This window comes from Polypterus senegalus, chromosome 10, assembly GCF_016835505.1.
Source record: "Polypterus senegalus isolate Bchr_013 chromosome 10, ASM1683550v1, whole genome shotgun sequence".
Lineage (NCBI taxonomy): Eukaryota > Metazoa > Chordata > Cladistia > Polypteriformes > Polypteridae > Polypterus > Polypterus senegalus.
Window position 1 is genome coordinate 79,608,300 of NC_053163.1, and position 14,225 is coordinate 79,622,524.

The 14,225-nt window shown below is 38.7% G+C and overlaps 1 protein-coding gene across 2 annotated transcripts in view; it reads left to right on the plus strand.

Moving 5' to 3' along the window:
• Positions 1–8,098, plus strand: part of LOC120537228 (protein ANTAGONIST OF LIKE HETEROCHROMATIN PROTEIN 1-like) — a 225,070-nt gene extending 216,972 nt beyond the window's left edge. For both annotated transcript variants that reach the window (XM_039766005.1, XM_039766004.1), the window contains exon 3: positions 6,750–8,098. In XM_039766005.1, coding sequence (XP_039621939.1) covers positions 7,072–7,800 — 729 coding nt within the window. In that variant the 5' untranslated portion in view covers positions 6,750–7,071 and the 3' untranslated portion in view covers positions 7,801–8,098. The remainder of the gene's footprint in view (positions 1–6,749) is intronic.
• The last annotated feature ends 6,127 nt before the right edge of the window (positions 8,099–14,225 follow it).

Sequence of the window (14,225 nt, forward strand, 5' to 3'; positions counted from 1 at the left end):
ATCCAGGTATCGTCTCATACTACCAGTAGTGACACTGACTGTAGCCAAATGCAAAACTAGTGAAGAAACAGTCAGAAAAGATGAGGAGGGAAAAATGTCAGTGGCCTCCACCTGTTAAACCATTCCTGTTTTGGGGGTCATCTCATTGTTGCCCCTCTAGTGCATCTGTTGTTAATTTCATTAACACCACAGCAGCTGAAACTGATTAACAACCCCTCTGCTACTTAACTGACCAGATTAATATCCCATAAGTTTCATTGACTTTATGCTATACTCTGATTAAAAAGTGTTCCTTTAATTCTTTTGAGCAGTATATTTACTGTAGGTGATGCGAAAAATCTATCTAAAAGTGCAGTGTTTGGCTCTAATATTTCCTTTGGGTTTTCATAGTGTTTCCTGAACACCTGCATGTGCAGACAATAAAAGAGGTGTTTCATGCCATTGCAGGTAGGTAATACACAGGCAAAAACACCCATAGTTCCATAAAGAATCTCACAATCAGCCTAACATTCTCATTACCCAGGATTTCCAAATGTGATTGGGGCACATGGGACTAATCAGAGTGGTGTTTGATGAAGCATTATTTGGAAAATTTACCTCTCCTCCTGATGAATAATCAGACACTGTGTCTTCATCAACTATTTGACCTTCGTCAATATCTCGTTGGTCAGACACAGGTTCTAGGGATATGACATTCCCTGCAACTGACCCAACAAAAAAAAAAATAGAGCATACCTATGGCACACATTGAGAACAAATATATGCAATGACCATCCTTTACCTGAAATGAAGTGACCACTGCATTCTGCCACTGGTTCTGAGGAGGAGCTTCACCCTGGAATGCCCTCAGAAACAGGGCGATGGGTATTTTTCTGGAGAACCAACTCTTCTGCAAAGGTTAGGTCTGGACCGTGTGGACCTCCACCTGTTTTTTGCTTGTCTGCCTTCTTATTAGCTTTAAAATTAATATTTTTTATATTATATATGATGCTTTATGTCAACAATTCTTTAAATAGTTATATACCAATATTTACCAGTTTGAAGTATATTCTTGTACTTCACTTTAACCTGTTCCCATGTTCTCCTTGTGCTCACGTTTGATCTGGAATTATGAAATATTAAATAATAATTAATCTGACACACATGAAATGAAACGCTGCATTCAACAAGTACAATGCACACTACTTACGAGTTTAATTTGTCGGACACTTTTTGCCAGCTGTCTTTTCTGGTTTGGGCTGCTTTTGCAGTGTTACCCCTTGTGCATATTAAATCTTGAAATTCTTCATATACTTCGAGTAAAAGGTCCTGCTCTGCTTGTGTGGAAAAATGCGCCCGTTCTTACGTCATTTTGTTGCAGCCTTTTAAAGACTTGCTGATTATGTTTTCTAGACTCCAGCTAGACTAATTTACTACACAGCTGCTTTTGAAAAACCGACTTATCCCTGATGAGTTTCACCAGCATTAACTCATCCATGATAAGGCATCTGATCTCAGATGATTTAAACGACATATGGAAAATACCCCCCAGCACTTCACCAATGTTTGGAATGTATTATGGAATTTATGGTGCAATTGTTATATGTCATTTAGTATGGGATTCGTAAAAGCAGTGTAAATGTTTGTGTAATGCAACATCTACTGAATAACAGAGACATACCAACCAGACAGATGCACAGACACACAGACACTTGTCTTTTTTATTAAGGTGGACTATTGAAAACACAGGAATGCTTGATGGTCAATGCCCAGTCCAGTTATGAATTATGAATGAATTTGGCCCTACTGCGTAATTGAGACCATTAATTAAGGAAACCCAGTAGACAATGAGTTTAATCAAACTATGCAGAAATTTTTGAACATAAAATGAGCAAAGAGATAAAATAACAGTTAGAAAGGTGTTTACTTAGAGCTTTCTCATGTTGTCCTCTTCTTCAGCTAGCACTGAAGTCAATCTTTCCATCTGTTTAGCTCATTGAAGCTCCAAAGCTGAAAAAGAAAAAAACGTTTTCTTGATAAAATGTTTTATTCCGTTATTTTATCTTATAAAGTTAGTGAAACTCACTTTCAATTAGTGTTTGTAATGTTTTTCCCTCCCTCATCAGGAACGAAATGCTACTCACTATCAGTAGTGGCAAGCTGCACTGTTAACCAGCTACTGCAAAGGTATAAAACTCAACATAGGGACTTGTCTTTACAGGGTAATACAGGTACAGGTGGCTGCAATAGTCATTGTGATTTCCTGGTTCATCACATCATGTGGGTCATTAGAACATTAGAACACTCTAGACGAGAACAGGCCAGTCAGCCCAACAAATCTCGCCAGTCCTATCCACTTATTTCTTCCAAGAAAACATCAAGTCAAGTTTTGAAAGTCCCTAACGTCTTACTGTCTACCACACTACTTGGTAGCTTATTCCAAGTGTCTATCGTTCTTTGTGTAAAGAAAAACTTCCTAATGTTTGTGCGAAATTTACTCTTAACAAGTTTCCAACTGTGTCCACGTGTTCTTGATGAACTCATTTTAAAATAACAGTCTTGATCCACTGTACTAATTCCCTTCATACTTTTAAATACTTCAATCATGTCACCTCTTAATCTTCTTTTGCTTAAACTGTAAAGGCTCAGCTCTTTTAATCTTTCCTCATAATTCAACCCCTGTAGACCTGGAATCAGCCTAGTCACTCTTCTCTGGACCTTTTCTAGTGCTGCTATGTCCTTTTGTAGCCTGGAGACCAAAACTGCACACAGTACTCAAGATGAGGCCTCACCAGTGCATTATAAAGGTTGAGCATAACCTCCTTGGACTTGTACTCCACACATCGTGCTATATAACCTAACATTCTGTTAGCCTTCTTAATGGCTTCTGAACACTGTCGGGAAGTCGATAGCTTAGAGTCCACTATGACTCCTAAATCCTTCTCATAAGGTGTACTCTTGATTTTCCGACCGCCATTGTGTATTCAAACCTAATATTTTTACTTCCTATGTGTAATACTTTACATTTACTGACATTAAATTTCATCTGCCACAAATCTGCCCAAGCCTGTATGCTATCCAAGTCCTTCTGTAATGATATAACAGATTCCAAATTATCTGCTAATCCACCTATCTTGGTATCATCTGCAAACTTAACCAGCTTGTTACTTATATTCCTATCTAAATCATTTATATATATTAAAAAAGCAGCGGCCCTAGCACTGACCCCTGTGGAACACCACTCTTAACATCGGCCAGTTCTGATGAGGTTCCTGCACCATCACCCTCTGCTTCCTGTGTCTGAGCCAATTCTGCACCCATCTAAAAACATCACCCTGAACTCCCACTTCTTTTAACTTGATGCCCAACCTCTCATGTGGCACCTTATCAAATGCTTTCTGAAAGTCCAGATAATATCATAAGCTCCACTTTGATCGTATCCTTTTGTTGCCTCCTCATAGAATTCCAACATGTTAGTAAAACACGACCTCCCTCTTCTGAACCCATGCTGACTGTTCAGAATAACTCCTGTCCTTGCCATGTGTTGCTCAATCTTATCCTTAATAATTCCTTCCATTAATTTTCCTGTGATGCATGTTAAGCTTACTGGCCTATAGTTGCTTGGATCTGCCCTGTCACCCTTTTTATATAATGGGATGATATTTGCCATTTTCCAGTCCTTCGGAATCTCTCCAGTTCGCAGTGACTTCCTAAAAATATGTGTCAAGGGTTTATATATGTACTCACTAGCCTCCTTAAGAACACGAGGATAAATATTATCTGGTCCTGGTGATTTGTTTGATTTCATCTTATTTAATCTGAGCAGCACTTCTCCCTCTACAATTTCCAAATCCCTCAGTACCTCCTTAGTAGTCGTGTTTACCTCTGGGAGGTTATCCACTTGCTCACTTGTAAACACCTCAGAAAAATGTAAGTTTAGGGCATCTGCTATTTCATTGTCTGTATCTTTTAATTCCCTTTACTATTCCTGATGCACTTGCCCTCCTCCTTGACTGTTCTTTTACTACTAAAATTCTGAAAGAATGGGTCTTCTTTCGCCTCCAACTGTCTTTTAGCCTACCTGATATCCTTCTTAATGGTTGCCGTCATGTTCTCATACGCTCTACGATTCACTTTGCAGTCATTAGTCTTATATGCCTTATACAGCAGTTTTTTCCTTTGCAACTTCTTTTTTAAATCTTTATTAATCCATCGTGGAGTTTTTTTTAGTTTCCTATTAATTCCAAATTTAGGTATGTATCTGTCCTGCATTACATGTAAAACATTTTTAAACCTGTTCCACTGCTCCTCGACTGTCTCCACATTTAAAAGCTTATCCCAGTCTATCCTACTTAGACTTTGTCACATCTGCTCAAAATTAGCCCTACCAAAGTTCAACTTAACAATTTTAGTCTTTGCATTACAAAATACTGAGAATTGTATTACATTATGGTCACTTGACCCTAGTGGTTCAATCACCTCTACACCCTCAATTCTATCCTGATTATTACAGAATACTAAATCCAGACAGGCTTCACCCCGTGTTGGTGCTTTAACATGCTGTGTTAAAAAACAGTCACTGATTACTTCCAAAAAATCCTGCTCTTTTGCTCCTCCACCTGCAAGGTTATCCCAGTTAATATTTGGATAATTAAAGTCCCCATGACTATAATATCTCCCTGTAAACTTGCCTTTTTGATATTACTAAAAAGATGTGTGTTGAAATTACTGTCTGAATTGGGTGGTCTATAACACACTCCTAAAATAAGACCTTTTTCCCTAATATTTTCCAGGCGAAGCTACATGTCCTCACTAAGATGGGGCTCATCATCCAACTGAAGAGGTCTTACATTTAACCCCTGTTTGGCATAAACAGCAACCCCACCTCCTTTTCTGTTCTGTCTGTCCTTCCTAAAAAATGTGTATCCCTCACACCTGCGCTTCAATCCCCCTAATGATTGAGTCCCCAACTATAACTACCTCTCTCTTTTTGGGAACTGGTTTTGAGATGGTCCGTTGGGGCTCCTCATCCCTGCCTACCACCTCAGAATTATCAGAGTCAACGTCCAGCTCCGCAAGGACATGATAACAGTTTGACACTTCTAATTTTGGGGTTGATACTCCCGGACAGTGTAAATCCTTTACCTTACGCCTTGTGATTGTGACCCACCTATTCCTACCTGTCTGGTCTGGAATCTCCTCCCGCGCCACCTTGGAGGTGCACACTATCTCTCTAAAGGACACCTTGGCCAAGTCTGCCAATTCTCTATTACAACGCAGGTCAGCCAACTCCTCCTCCAGTTCAGTGACCCTGAGCTCGAGGTGCTGGATCAGCTGGCATTCCTTGCAGATGTATCCCTCATAGACAACTGGCTCTTCCAAACCATCATCTAAAAAGTCCAACATCCAACAGGACTTGCAGGACTGGCCTCATTATTTAAATTTTATTTGGGATTACTAAACTTTTTTTTTCTTAAAAGTTCTTCTTTCAGCTGCTCCTTAACTTAAATGGTAACACTAAGATCTGGTACGGATATTTTACACCTTTTCCCCATAAGCTCCTGTACTGTTCTCCCTCTCAGCTGCCTATTTGTCTTTCTATGAGGTTAACTTTACTTTTCTCTGTCTCTTCTCCTAACTTTGCGCTCCTCTTACTTATAAGCTCTCCGCTCACACTATTTGTATTCTCCTGTATTAATGAACCAATACGCTGTCGGCCACTTAACTGTTTTACCTCTGGACCGCTAAGGACTGTTTAATCTAAAGTAAACAAAAAATAAAACTTTACTACTTTATTTGCTCCTACAGCCCCTTGTGCCTGATCGGTGTCTTAACGCTGACCGCTTACCTGCGCACTGCTGAGCCTTTCTGTTTTACTGCTTTGAAGTCAGCCTCTGCCTTTTTTTTTCCTTTTCCTTTAAACTAAGGATTCGCTGTTACGACAACGCGGTTATTTACTTACAAATGCCGATATCAGGGTGCTTTCACACCTATAGTTCGATTGCTTTAGTCCACACCAGTCAGAAAAATGTTACAATGTAGTAAACAGACGTGGGTACGGTTTCTTTCACATATGCTGAGTTCTAAACGAACCAAAATAGACCGCGAAGCCCATCGGCACCGGAAACAGACTATTTTCAGAAAATCACGCCTCTTTCAATAATCGTGGAGGAACAGCTTTGCTTTGCGCTCATGGCGCTGGTCCTCACGCACTACATTGAACGTGCAAATCATTATTTTCAGATAATTAATTTCGAACACGATTCGCGGCTGCGACTTCAAACCAGCTTCCTGGTTTATTCATCTCGCCGATGGCGCATTGCGTGCCACTTCAGGGAGAAGAGACGTGCCCTCCTCCTAATTGATCATTTTGTTATTAGCCGGCGATCTTCCTGCAGATCCATCAGGTAATCCGTTGGCCTATCAAAACAGCCCAGCCACACATTTTTCATCTTTAATGTGAATACAGAGAGGCATAGGCTTGTTATGAAATTGTCATACAAATGGCAAGTCTTGTCATGATACACATTCAAACGTGATATTGCCTATATTATCTATACAGTTCTCCAAATTGCATAGTGACATTGCATGACATTACCTAGGCTACTATAACAATGTTTTGAGAATTAATATTTGGCGAGATAAAGTCTATAACTGTACCAATGATTCCTTTGTCAATCAGGTAGTCTATGACTTGTTACTTAAATGATTATCGAAGTTAATGATTGTCAAAACATAACAGATTCCCAATATTTTTTTCTGTTCTATAGGAGCATATGGGCATATGCACGGAGTGATTGCTGGTGGTCTCACATTTACAACACCTGGACAGACAAAGAATGGCTATCCAACTTCCAGATGTGCAGATTCAGTTTTGATTATCTCTGTGACATTCTCCAGCCATGGCTAAAACGCCAAAACACAAGATTTAGACAGGCTATACCTGTAGAGAACTGTGTCGCCATTTGTATTTGGAGGTTGGCCACCAATCTGGAGTTTTGGTCAATCTCTCACCTCTTTGCTGTTGGGATATCAACATGCTGCATCATCACTCAAGAGGTTGTAACCGCTATAAATTCAGTTTTGTAGCCTATGTACCTCAAGCATCCCTCAGCAGCAGAGCTACACCTAATTGTGCAGGGTTTTCGTGACTGGTGGAGATTTCCTCAAGTGGCAGGTGCCATTGATGGGACGCACATTACGATTAGAGCTCCATCAAAAAACTCATCCGATTACTACAACAGAAAGGGGGGCTATTCCATTATTTTGCAGGGTGTGGTAGACCATAGGATGAGATTTTGGGACATAAATGTGGGGCGACCAGGCAAGGTACATAATGCCCGTGTTTTCTCCCTCTCATCATTGTATGAGCTAGCCAGTGCAGGAACTCTTTTACCTCACTGGAGTGAAGCATTTGAGGGGGTCAATGTGCCTCTTCTTCTGTTAGGAGATTCAGCCTATCCCTTACTACCATGGCTGATGAAACCTTACCCAGATGGTGGAGGAATAACACCACAGCAGCTAAATTTCAATCACAAACTTAGTCAAGCCCGTATAACAGTTGAGCGTGCCTTTGGCCATCTCAAAGGCCGTTGGCGCTGCCTTTTGAAAATAAATGACACCCATATAACTTTCATAAGTCGCACAGTGTCTGCTTGCTGTGTGCTACATAATTATTGTGAGTACCACAATGAGGAATATCTTGAGGGAGATACTGAAGTAGAGGAGGCCGAGAGAGGGGGACATCAGGAGCAGGTTCCTCGTCAACAGCAGCCGAAAGACATCAGAGATGCACTGTGTAGCTATTTTTCTAAAATGTAAGTAGACTCCTTTTGAACAGATGGAGGCAGAAAAAGGCAGCTACTCATATACAGTGTGAGGTAACAGACTTAACAGTATATTCACAAATGCGTTCAAAAAACACTGGCTTTTCGGTTAACTATGTTTGTTTGAATGGGATTTTTATATAGCACCAATTCTGAAATGTTATTTGAATTAAGGGCTGTTTTGACCATTAATATTTTCTTCATTTTAACTTAATTTTGCATGTTCAATAGATACACCATATTCTGAATGCTGAATGAAACCATGTTTGGCTATAAACAGTGTTTAGATTTGCCTTATCCCTTCCTAAAAACCTAACCTGTTTGAATGTTTGTAAATGATACTCTACAAAAGGAAAATAACAATTAAAGCAATTTATTGTTTATTCTCAAATGTGTTGCTTTTGTACATGAATACAACTTTCAGGAAAAAAGTAAGGTAAATAGTGCTACTTCTCACAAAAAGAGCATTTTTGCAACCACATTAATGAGAATGGGGTATCACATTGTTTAGGCATGTTAACAAAAAGATCTTGACTGCACCTCAAGAACATGATGTGCTGTAACAGTTGGTACCTCAAGTAAGAAGTAAAATCAAAAGTGTTTAAACGTGCTTAAACTCACAAAAGAGTTTTATCCATTTAGTGTTTTAGGCCCTAAATAATGAGGTATCATATTGTTTAAACATGAACACAAAAAAAATTCTCAAAAAGCTCTATCCTTATTGTAATTGCACCCCAAGAACATGTGCTGTATAACAGTACATAGTCTCTTCTCACAAAGAGTGTTTTAGCAACCAAGGAGAATGAGGTAACATTGTAAACACCAAAAGAAATTCCTCCACTGAATAAACATTCTTGCCTTACCTGAAAGCAAATAATATGACCTACTTTATGCTACATAAACAGCCTACAAATGGTAAAAGTCCTGTTGGCTATTAATGTCATTTAGGATAGATGAAGTGCTGGGACGTTGATTTTGGGCATCTTGGGGATGTGGAGGAACCCCATGTGGCTGGGCAGCAGGCTGTCGTTGATATGTCTGTGGCACTGACCAGGCCCTAGTGGGAGGAGGTGTGGTCCAGGGCGACATTGATTGAGAACGGCCTGGCGCAACAACACTTACCACAGTGCTCATTAGTTGCATAAGAATCTGATTGCTGGCTTGTTGCTGTGCCTGTAAAGCCTGAAATCCCCTATCATCTGCCTCCCGCTGAGCCCTCATCATTCTTTCAAATGCAGCAGCCTCTTCTTCCAGTCGCCTCTGCTCAGCAGTTTGTATTTCCTGCATCATCCTTCTGCTGTCAATCATGTATTGCCGTAAGTCATCATCTTCAACTCTGCTCGACTTTGCCTTTCGCTTACAAGCCCGTGCTCCAGGAATAGGTAATTTCACATCTTTAGGGGTCTCTGCATGATCACCACTCTCAATGCTCTGGGTAGACTCACTTGACTCATCAAGGTTGGTAACTGAATCTTCCACTGTTTGAAATGGAAGAGAAGAATAGAAGAAGTAGCATAGAAGAATAGATTGGGCCCATTTTTAAGCTAGCCTAACATTGTGTGTGTGCGCATGTATGTATCTACCCACATATTATGAACATAATATCCTCCACAATATATATATATATATATATATGCATATATGCACACGCACACACATATATTTGTTCGTTTTTGTTCAGGTCCATTAGTCTAAACATCATTCATACAGTGTCAGTGAAAAAATAGGTTGCTTACCATCTACATCAGTGTCACGTTGGTCTGTCAGGTCAGACACAGCATCGATGGATTCAAGTGGCGAAAGAGTTGAGCTGTCATTCTCCACAACATCCACCGGCTCAACAATAGGTTTTGTCCCGAGTATTCCATCCATACCAGGGAAACTTGTCTTTCTCTTTTCCAGAACTTCCCGTCTTGCTAAGTGCATCACGCACTTCTATATACTTCGCCCAAAGTTTTTTTGTCTTAATACGGCATTGTTCAACTGTCCGAGGATAGCCTTTCTCCCTTAGCTGCTTACTGAACAGCACGTAAATGCAGCTGTTTTTATGTGTCGTGGACAGTTGCTTTTGGATATGCTCATCCGACCATATATCTATGAGGCACTTAATTTCTTCGGCACTCCACGTTTCTCCACGGTTTGATTGAAAAAGCTTAATGGAGTCAACAGGAAGTGAAAAGAATTTTACCCACAACCCCGTATCTCTTATACCCAAAGTGCATTAAACTATACCATTTCGTCAGATTTGGTTTGGTTGCTTTCACACCAGACGAACTGTACCAAAGTAGAGCGGATAAAGCGGCCCGAGACCACCCCTTCAGGCAGGTCTCGGATCGATTGATTTGGTGCGCAACAAAGTACCAAGATTGCATTCACATCAACGCAAACGAACTGAACCAAGGGACCAAACACATTTGGTGCGCACCAAATGCTGAAGGCGTGAAAGCACCCTCAGTTACTGCTGCTTTCTACCCTGACTCCTTGATGTTAATTCAAATACAGATAACAAGAACAAGAACAGGTACAAGTACAAGTACACGCAACTTTTCCAAGCGCACCTCCAAACACCCTGCTACTTTTTCTCTTGTGCGGGTGAAAAAAAAGCAAAAAAAAAAACCTTCTAAAGGGAAAAAAGCTTTAAAAATTTCTCACACGGCTCCTTAGCGGCAACCAAAACTCAAGTTTTTAAGAGCAAAATGTATTTTTTTTATTTAAATCTCACACCACAAACTCTCAACAGCCTCTAGTGTTTGCAAAGCACACATCATGACAAAGCATACGTCCTCATTGTTGCCTTATACCTCATATTACTGGAATAGCATCTTGTCCCTGCAGCTCCAAATGGGATTAAACAGGTTAGATAAATGGATGAAGGGATGAGCGGAGTGTTGGATTCAGTAATATTTTTGGTTTCTTTATTAAAATACAGTTTTTCATTCTACGTATTTGCAGTTTTGCAGCTGTGATTCACATCATTATTGTTGAGACATGATTTTATGTAGCAAGTATACTGTATATTTTATAGAAAGAAAAAGCCACAATCCAGGCTTCAAATCATACATTGCTTTAAAAAAAAAAAGTATTTTACATTATTTGTGTAAAACTGACTAACCAATTTCCTTTTGTGCTCCTGGGTCTTGTTGATGAGTGAATAGCAACAGCTGGCATCAGCTTTACTACTTTCCTTTATAATTTTACATATTTCTATCAAGTCAATTTCTACTTTATTGCCATATGGCACACAATCATTGATATTCCTGCTCATAAGGGCTCTTGTACAAGAAAAAAGATATTATTAATAACCACAGCAAACACAACTAGAAAACTACTGAAGCAGAAGGCCAAAAGTACCGGAACAATATGCAAGATACAGTTCTGAGGGAACACAAGATGGAAATATTATAAGCACAATTACTTGTTTAAAATATCCGTTGCCTCATGGAGGGAGACCATACTCCTAGAGAGCGTGTCCTTCCAGTGGTGGAAGACGAAAGTCCTGGGAATGGGATTGCTGTGAATATTTATAATAAGGAGCCGTGAACCAAAGGCAAGTTGTCTCGAGGTAACAGGGCCCTTGTTGTTGAGCTAATCGCCTACACAAGGTAAGAATAATTCAGACATAAAATAAACATTGAGAATGGATGATCTAACCCAGTGCGTCCCAAACCTGGTCCTGGAGGCCCACTGTGGCTACAGGTTTTTGTTTCAACCATCTTCTGTTTTTAATTGGACTCCTGGGATAATTAACACTAGAATTACCAAAGCTTATGAAAAAACTCATAAATGTGTCAGCAGGCAGGATGACGCCGGACCTCGTCCTGTATCAAAATGGTGCCATCTTTCGTTTTTACACCTGGTGCAGCTGCGTTGTTTTTATATGCAAGTGGACGTTTCTTGCAGGGAGGGCTTCTGTTCTCTTCCTCTGATCTGAGTTCATCTCTGTTATAGCTCATCTTTATTTGAAAACAGCAGTGTCAGATCGGGACAAGCGTGAACGTGACTGAATAAAACTGAAGAAAAAAATGCTAACCTTTACAAGTACCATATATTTAGACTGGCTGTTACAGATTCAAATCAAATGTATGTTTTTATTTTATAATAGTAACAATATGTTTTTTTGTGAAACATGAGAAGACTCGAACCGGCGAGCTTTTGAATAGGAGTCAGCAGCTCTTACTGCTGTACTACCAAAGCGGACGCTACAAGGGCATACACTAACGTGATTTCTTTTTCTCCGGTTATAGTCTTGAATAAAAGCACATTTGTTCTGTTATATTTGTACCTTTTGTGAAAGTGCTTATTTGATATTTGGACTTCAGTCTTCACACATTATACACTTCATGTCAAAATGTTGTCGTTAGTACTAAAACATGAAAAAAGTTTGTATTCAACATTTCTGTCATGCTACACTTACATAGACCTTTATAGACATGGAACACACATGAAATGCATGTGTTCCAAATAACAATATATTTTTTAGCCTATACAGCTCTACGCACCTGACTCCCTGATAAACAAGGCATGAGCTGGGTGAGGTTTTTGCAGTTTCTATGACGATAAGAGGATGGGATAGCAGGCTGCTTGCTCCTTGGGCTTATCAACACATTTACAAGACAAATATGCTGAATTTAAGGTGGGCCGGATTTATGAGTTTTTTCATAATCTTTGGTAATTCTTGTGTTAAGTGAACTCTTATTTCACAAGTTCTGTGTTTTGGGAACAATATAGAAATTAGAAAATTAAGTTTGGTTAAAAATCTATCTATCTATCTATCTATATATCTATCTATCTATCTATCTATCTATCTATCTATCTATCTATATATTAAAATGTACCAAGAATTTATATGGGAATAATGTATTTTTTTCTTTTTAACAATATTTTCATCTTATATTTCATTCTACTATTCCAGGTGCTCTAATTGTTTAATTAATCCATTATTTCCTAATTAGTGGGTCTGACACTAAAGTAGTTGCAGCCTTTGATTATTTAGTGTTGTTTGCCTGGGTGTCTGCTCTGCTCATTTTTAATTGTCATTAACAAGATATAATGTATGGGAAAATCTGCACAGAGAAAGGGCAAAATATAATGAAATCAACAAATCAGAGTTAAGCATTTAAATCTATAGCAAAAGCAGAAATATTTCTAAATTTCTTATAAATGTAAAAATCATGCTTCTGTGCTCTTCTGGATGTAGAAGGGAAAAAAATACCAGCTGATTAATTGAGGTCAGTGTCATCAGATATTGTCACTGAATATGAATTTGCTTGGAACAAAAACCTGCAGTCGCAGAGGGTCCCTAGGACCGAATTTGGGAAGCACTGATCTAATCGTTTACAAAAACTGGCAAAGAAAAACTTAAGAATTGGAAAATAACAATGTTAACTGGAAAAGAAAGAGAGATTGGAGAAGAAAAAGAAAAATATAAGACCCAAATACATGGAATATCTGAAATGAAAAAGGGGTGAAATGATAAATCTAGAAAAAGGATATACTCTCATATTTTTGGGATCTCCAATAGGAAGAAGAGTTGTAGGAGGTGTGGATAATTGTAAATAGTGAGATGGAAAAGAAGTTAACAAGATGAGAAACTATAAAACCAAGAATAATGATGGTGAACTTATATATATAGAATAAAATAGGACAAATTCAAATTGATATACCAACAGAAAACAGAACAACAAATGAAAATAATGCTTTTTATGTAGCTCTTCAGCAGCCTTTGGCCTTTCAGCAGTCTAATGCCAAGCACACAATAGTAATGGAAGACTAGAATGTCCATATTGGTAACCAAAAAGAGCAGGGACAGAGAACAATGGGAGAACATGACTTGGAAGGAGAGGTGAATGAGAATAGGTGAAGAATGCTGGGTTGGTATATAGCTAATCTATTTGGAAACACTTAGTTTAATCACAAAACAATTTATAAAATTACTCATGAAGAACTGGATAATCAAAGTATGGTAGATTGTATTTATGCAAGAAAATTATGAGGAATACCATGTATGATGTCAAAGTAATCAGTTGAGCAGAGCTATGTCCCAAACATAGATTGGCATAAATTTGAACATTCAGAAACTGGGTAAACAACAAATAAGTAAATACTTAAGAATCAAATTGGACTCATTAGAAGAAACCAACAAAAGACAGGAATATATAAATAGATTTAAAGAAATTAGAAGAAGTAGAAGAAAATGAAAGAAGTAAAAAAGAAAAGTGGACAATACATAAAAGATGGTTAGAATTTAATTATTATTACAAACAGATACAGATGTAAATGAGCAAATAAGAACTGAATGGTGGAATGAGAAAGTGAAGAGCGAGGTGGTACAGAAAAATGAGATGAGGAAAAAACATTTAAGAACAAAAACTGAGGAAGACAGGGTTGTATACAAACAAAAGTGAGAAGAGGTTAAACATC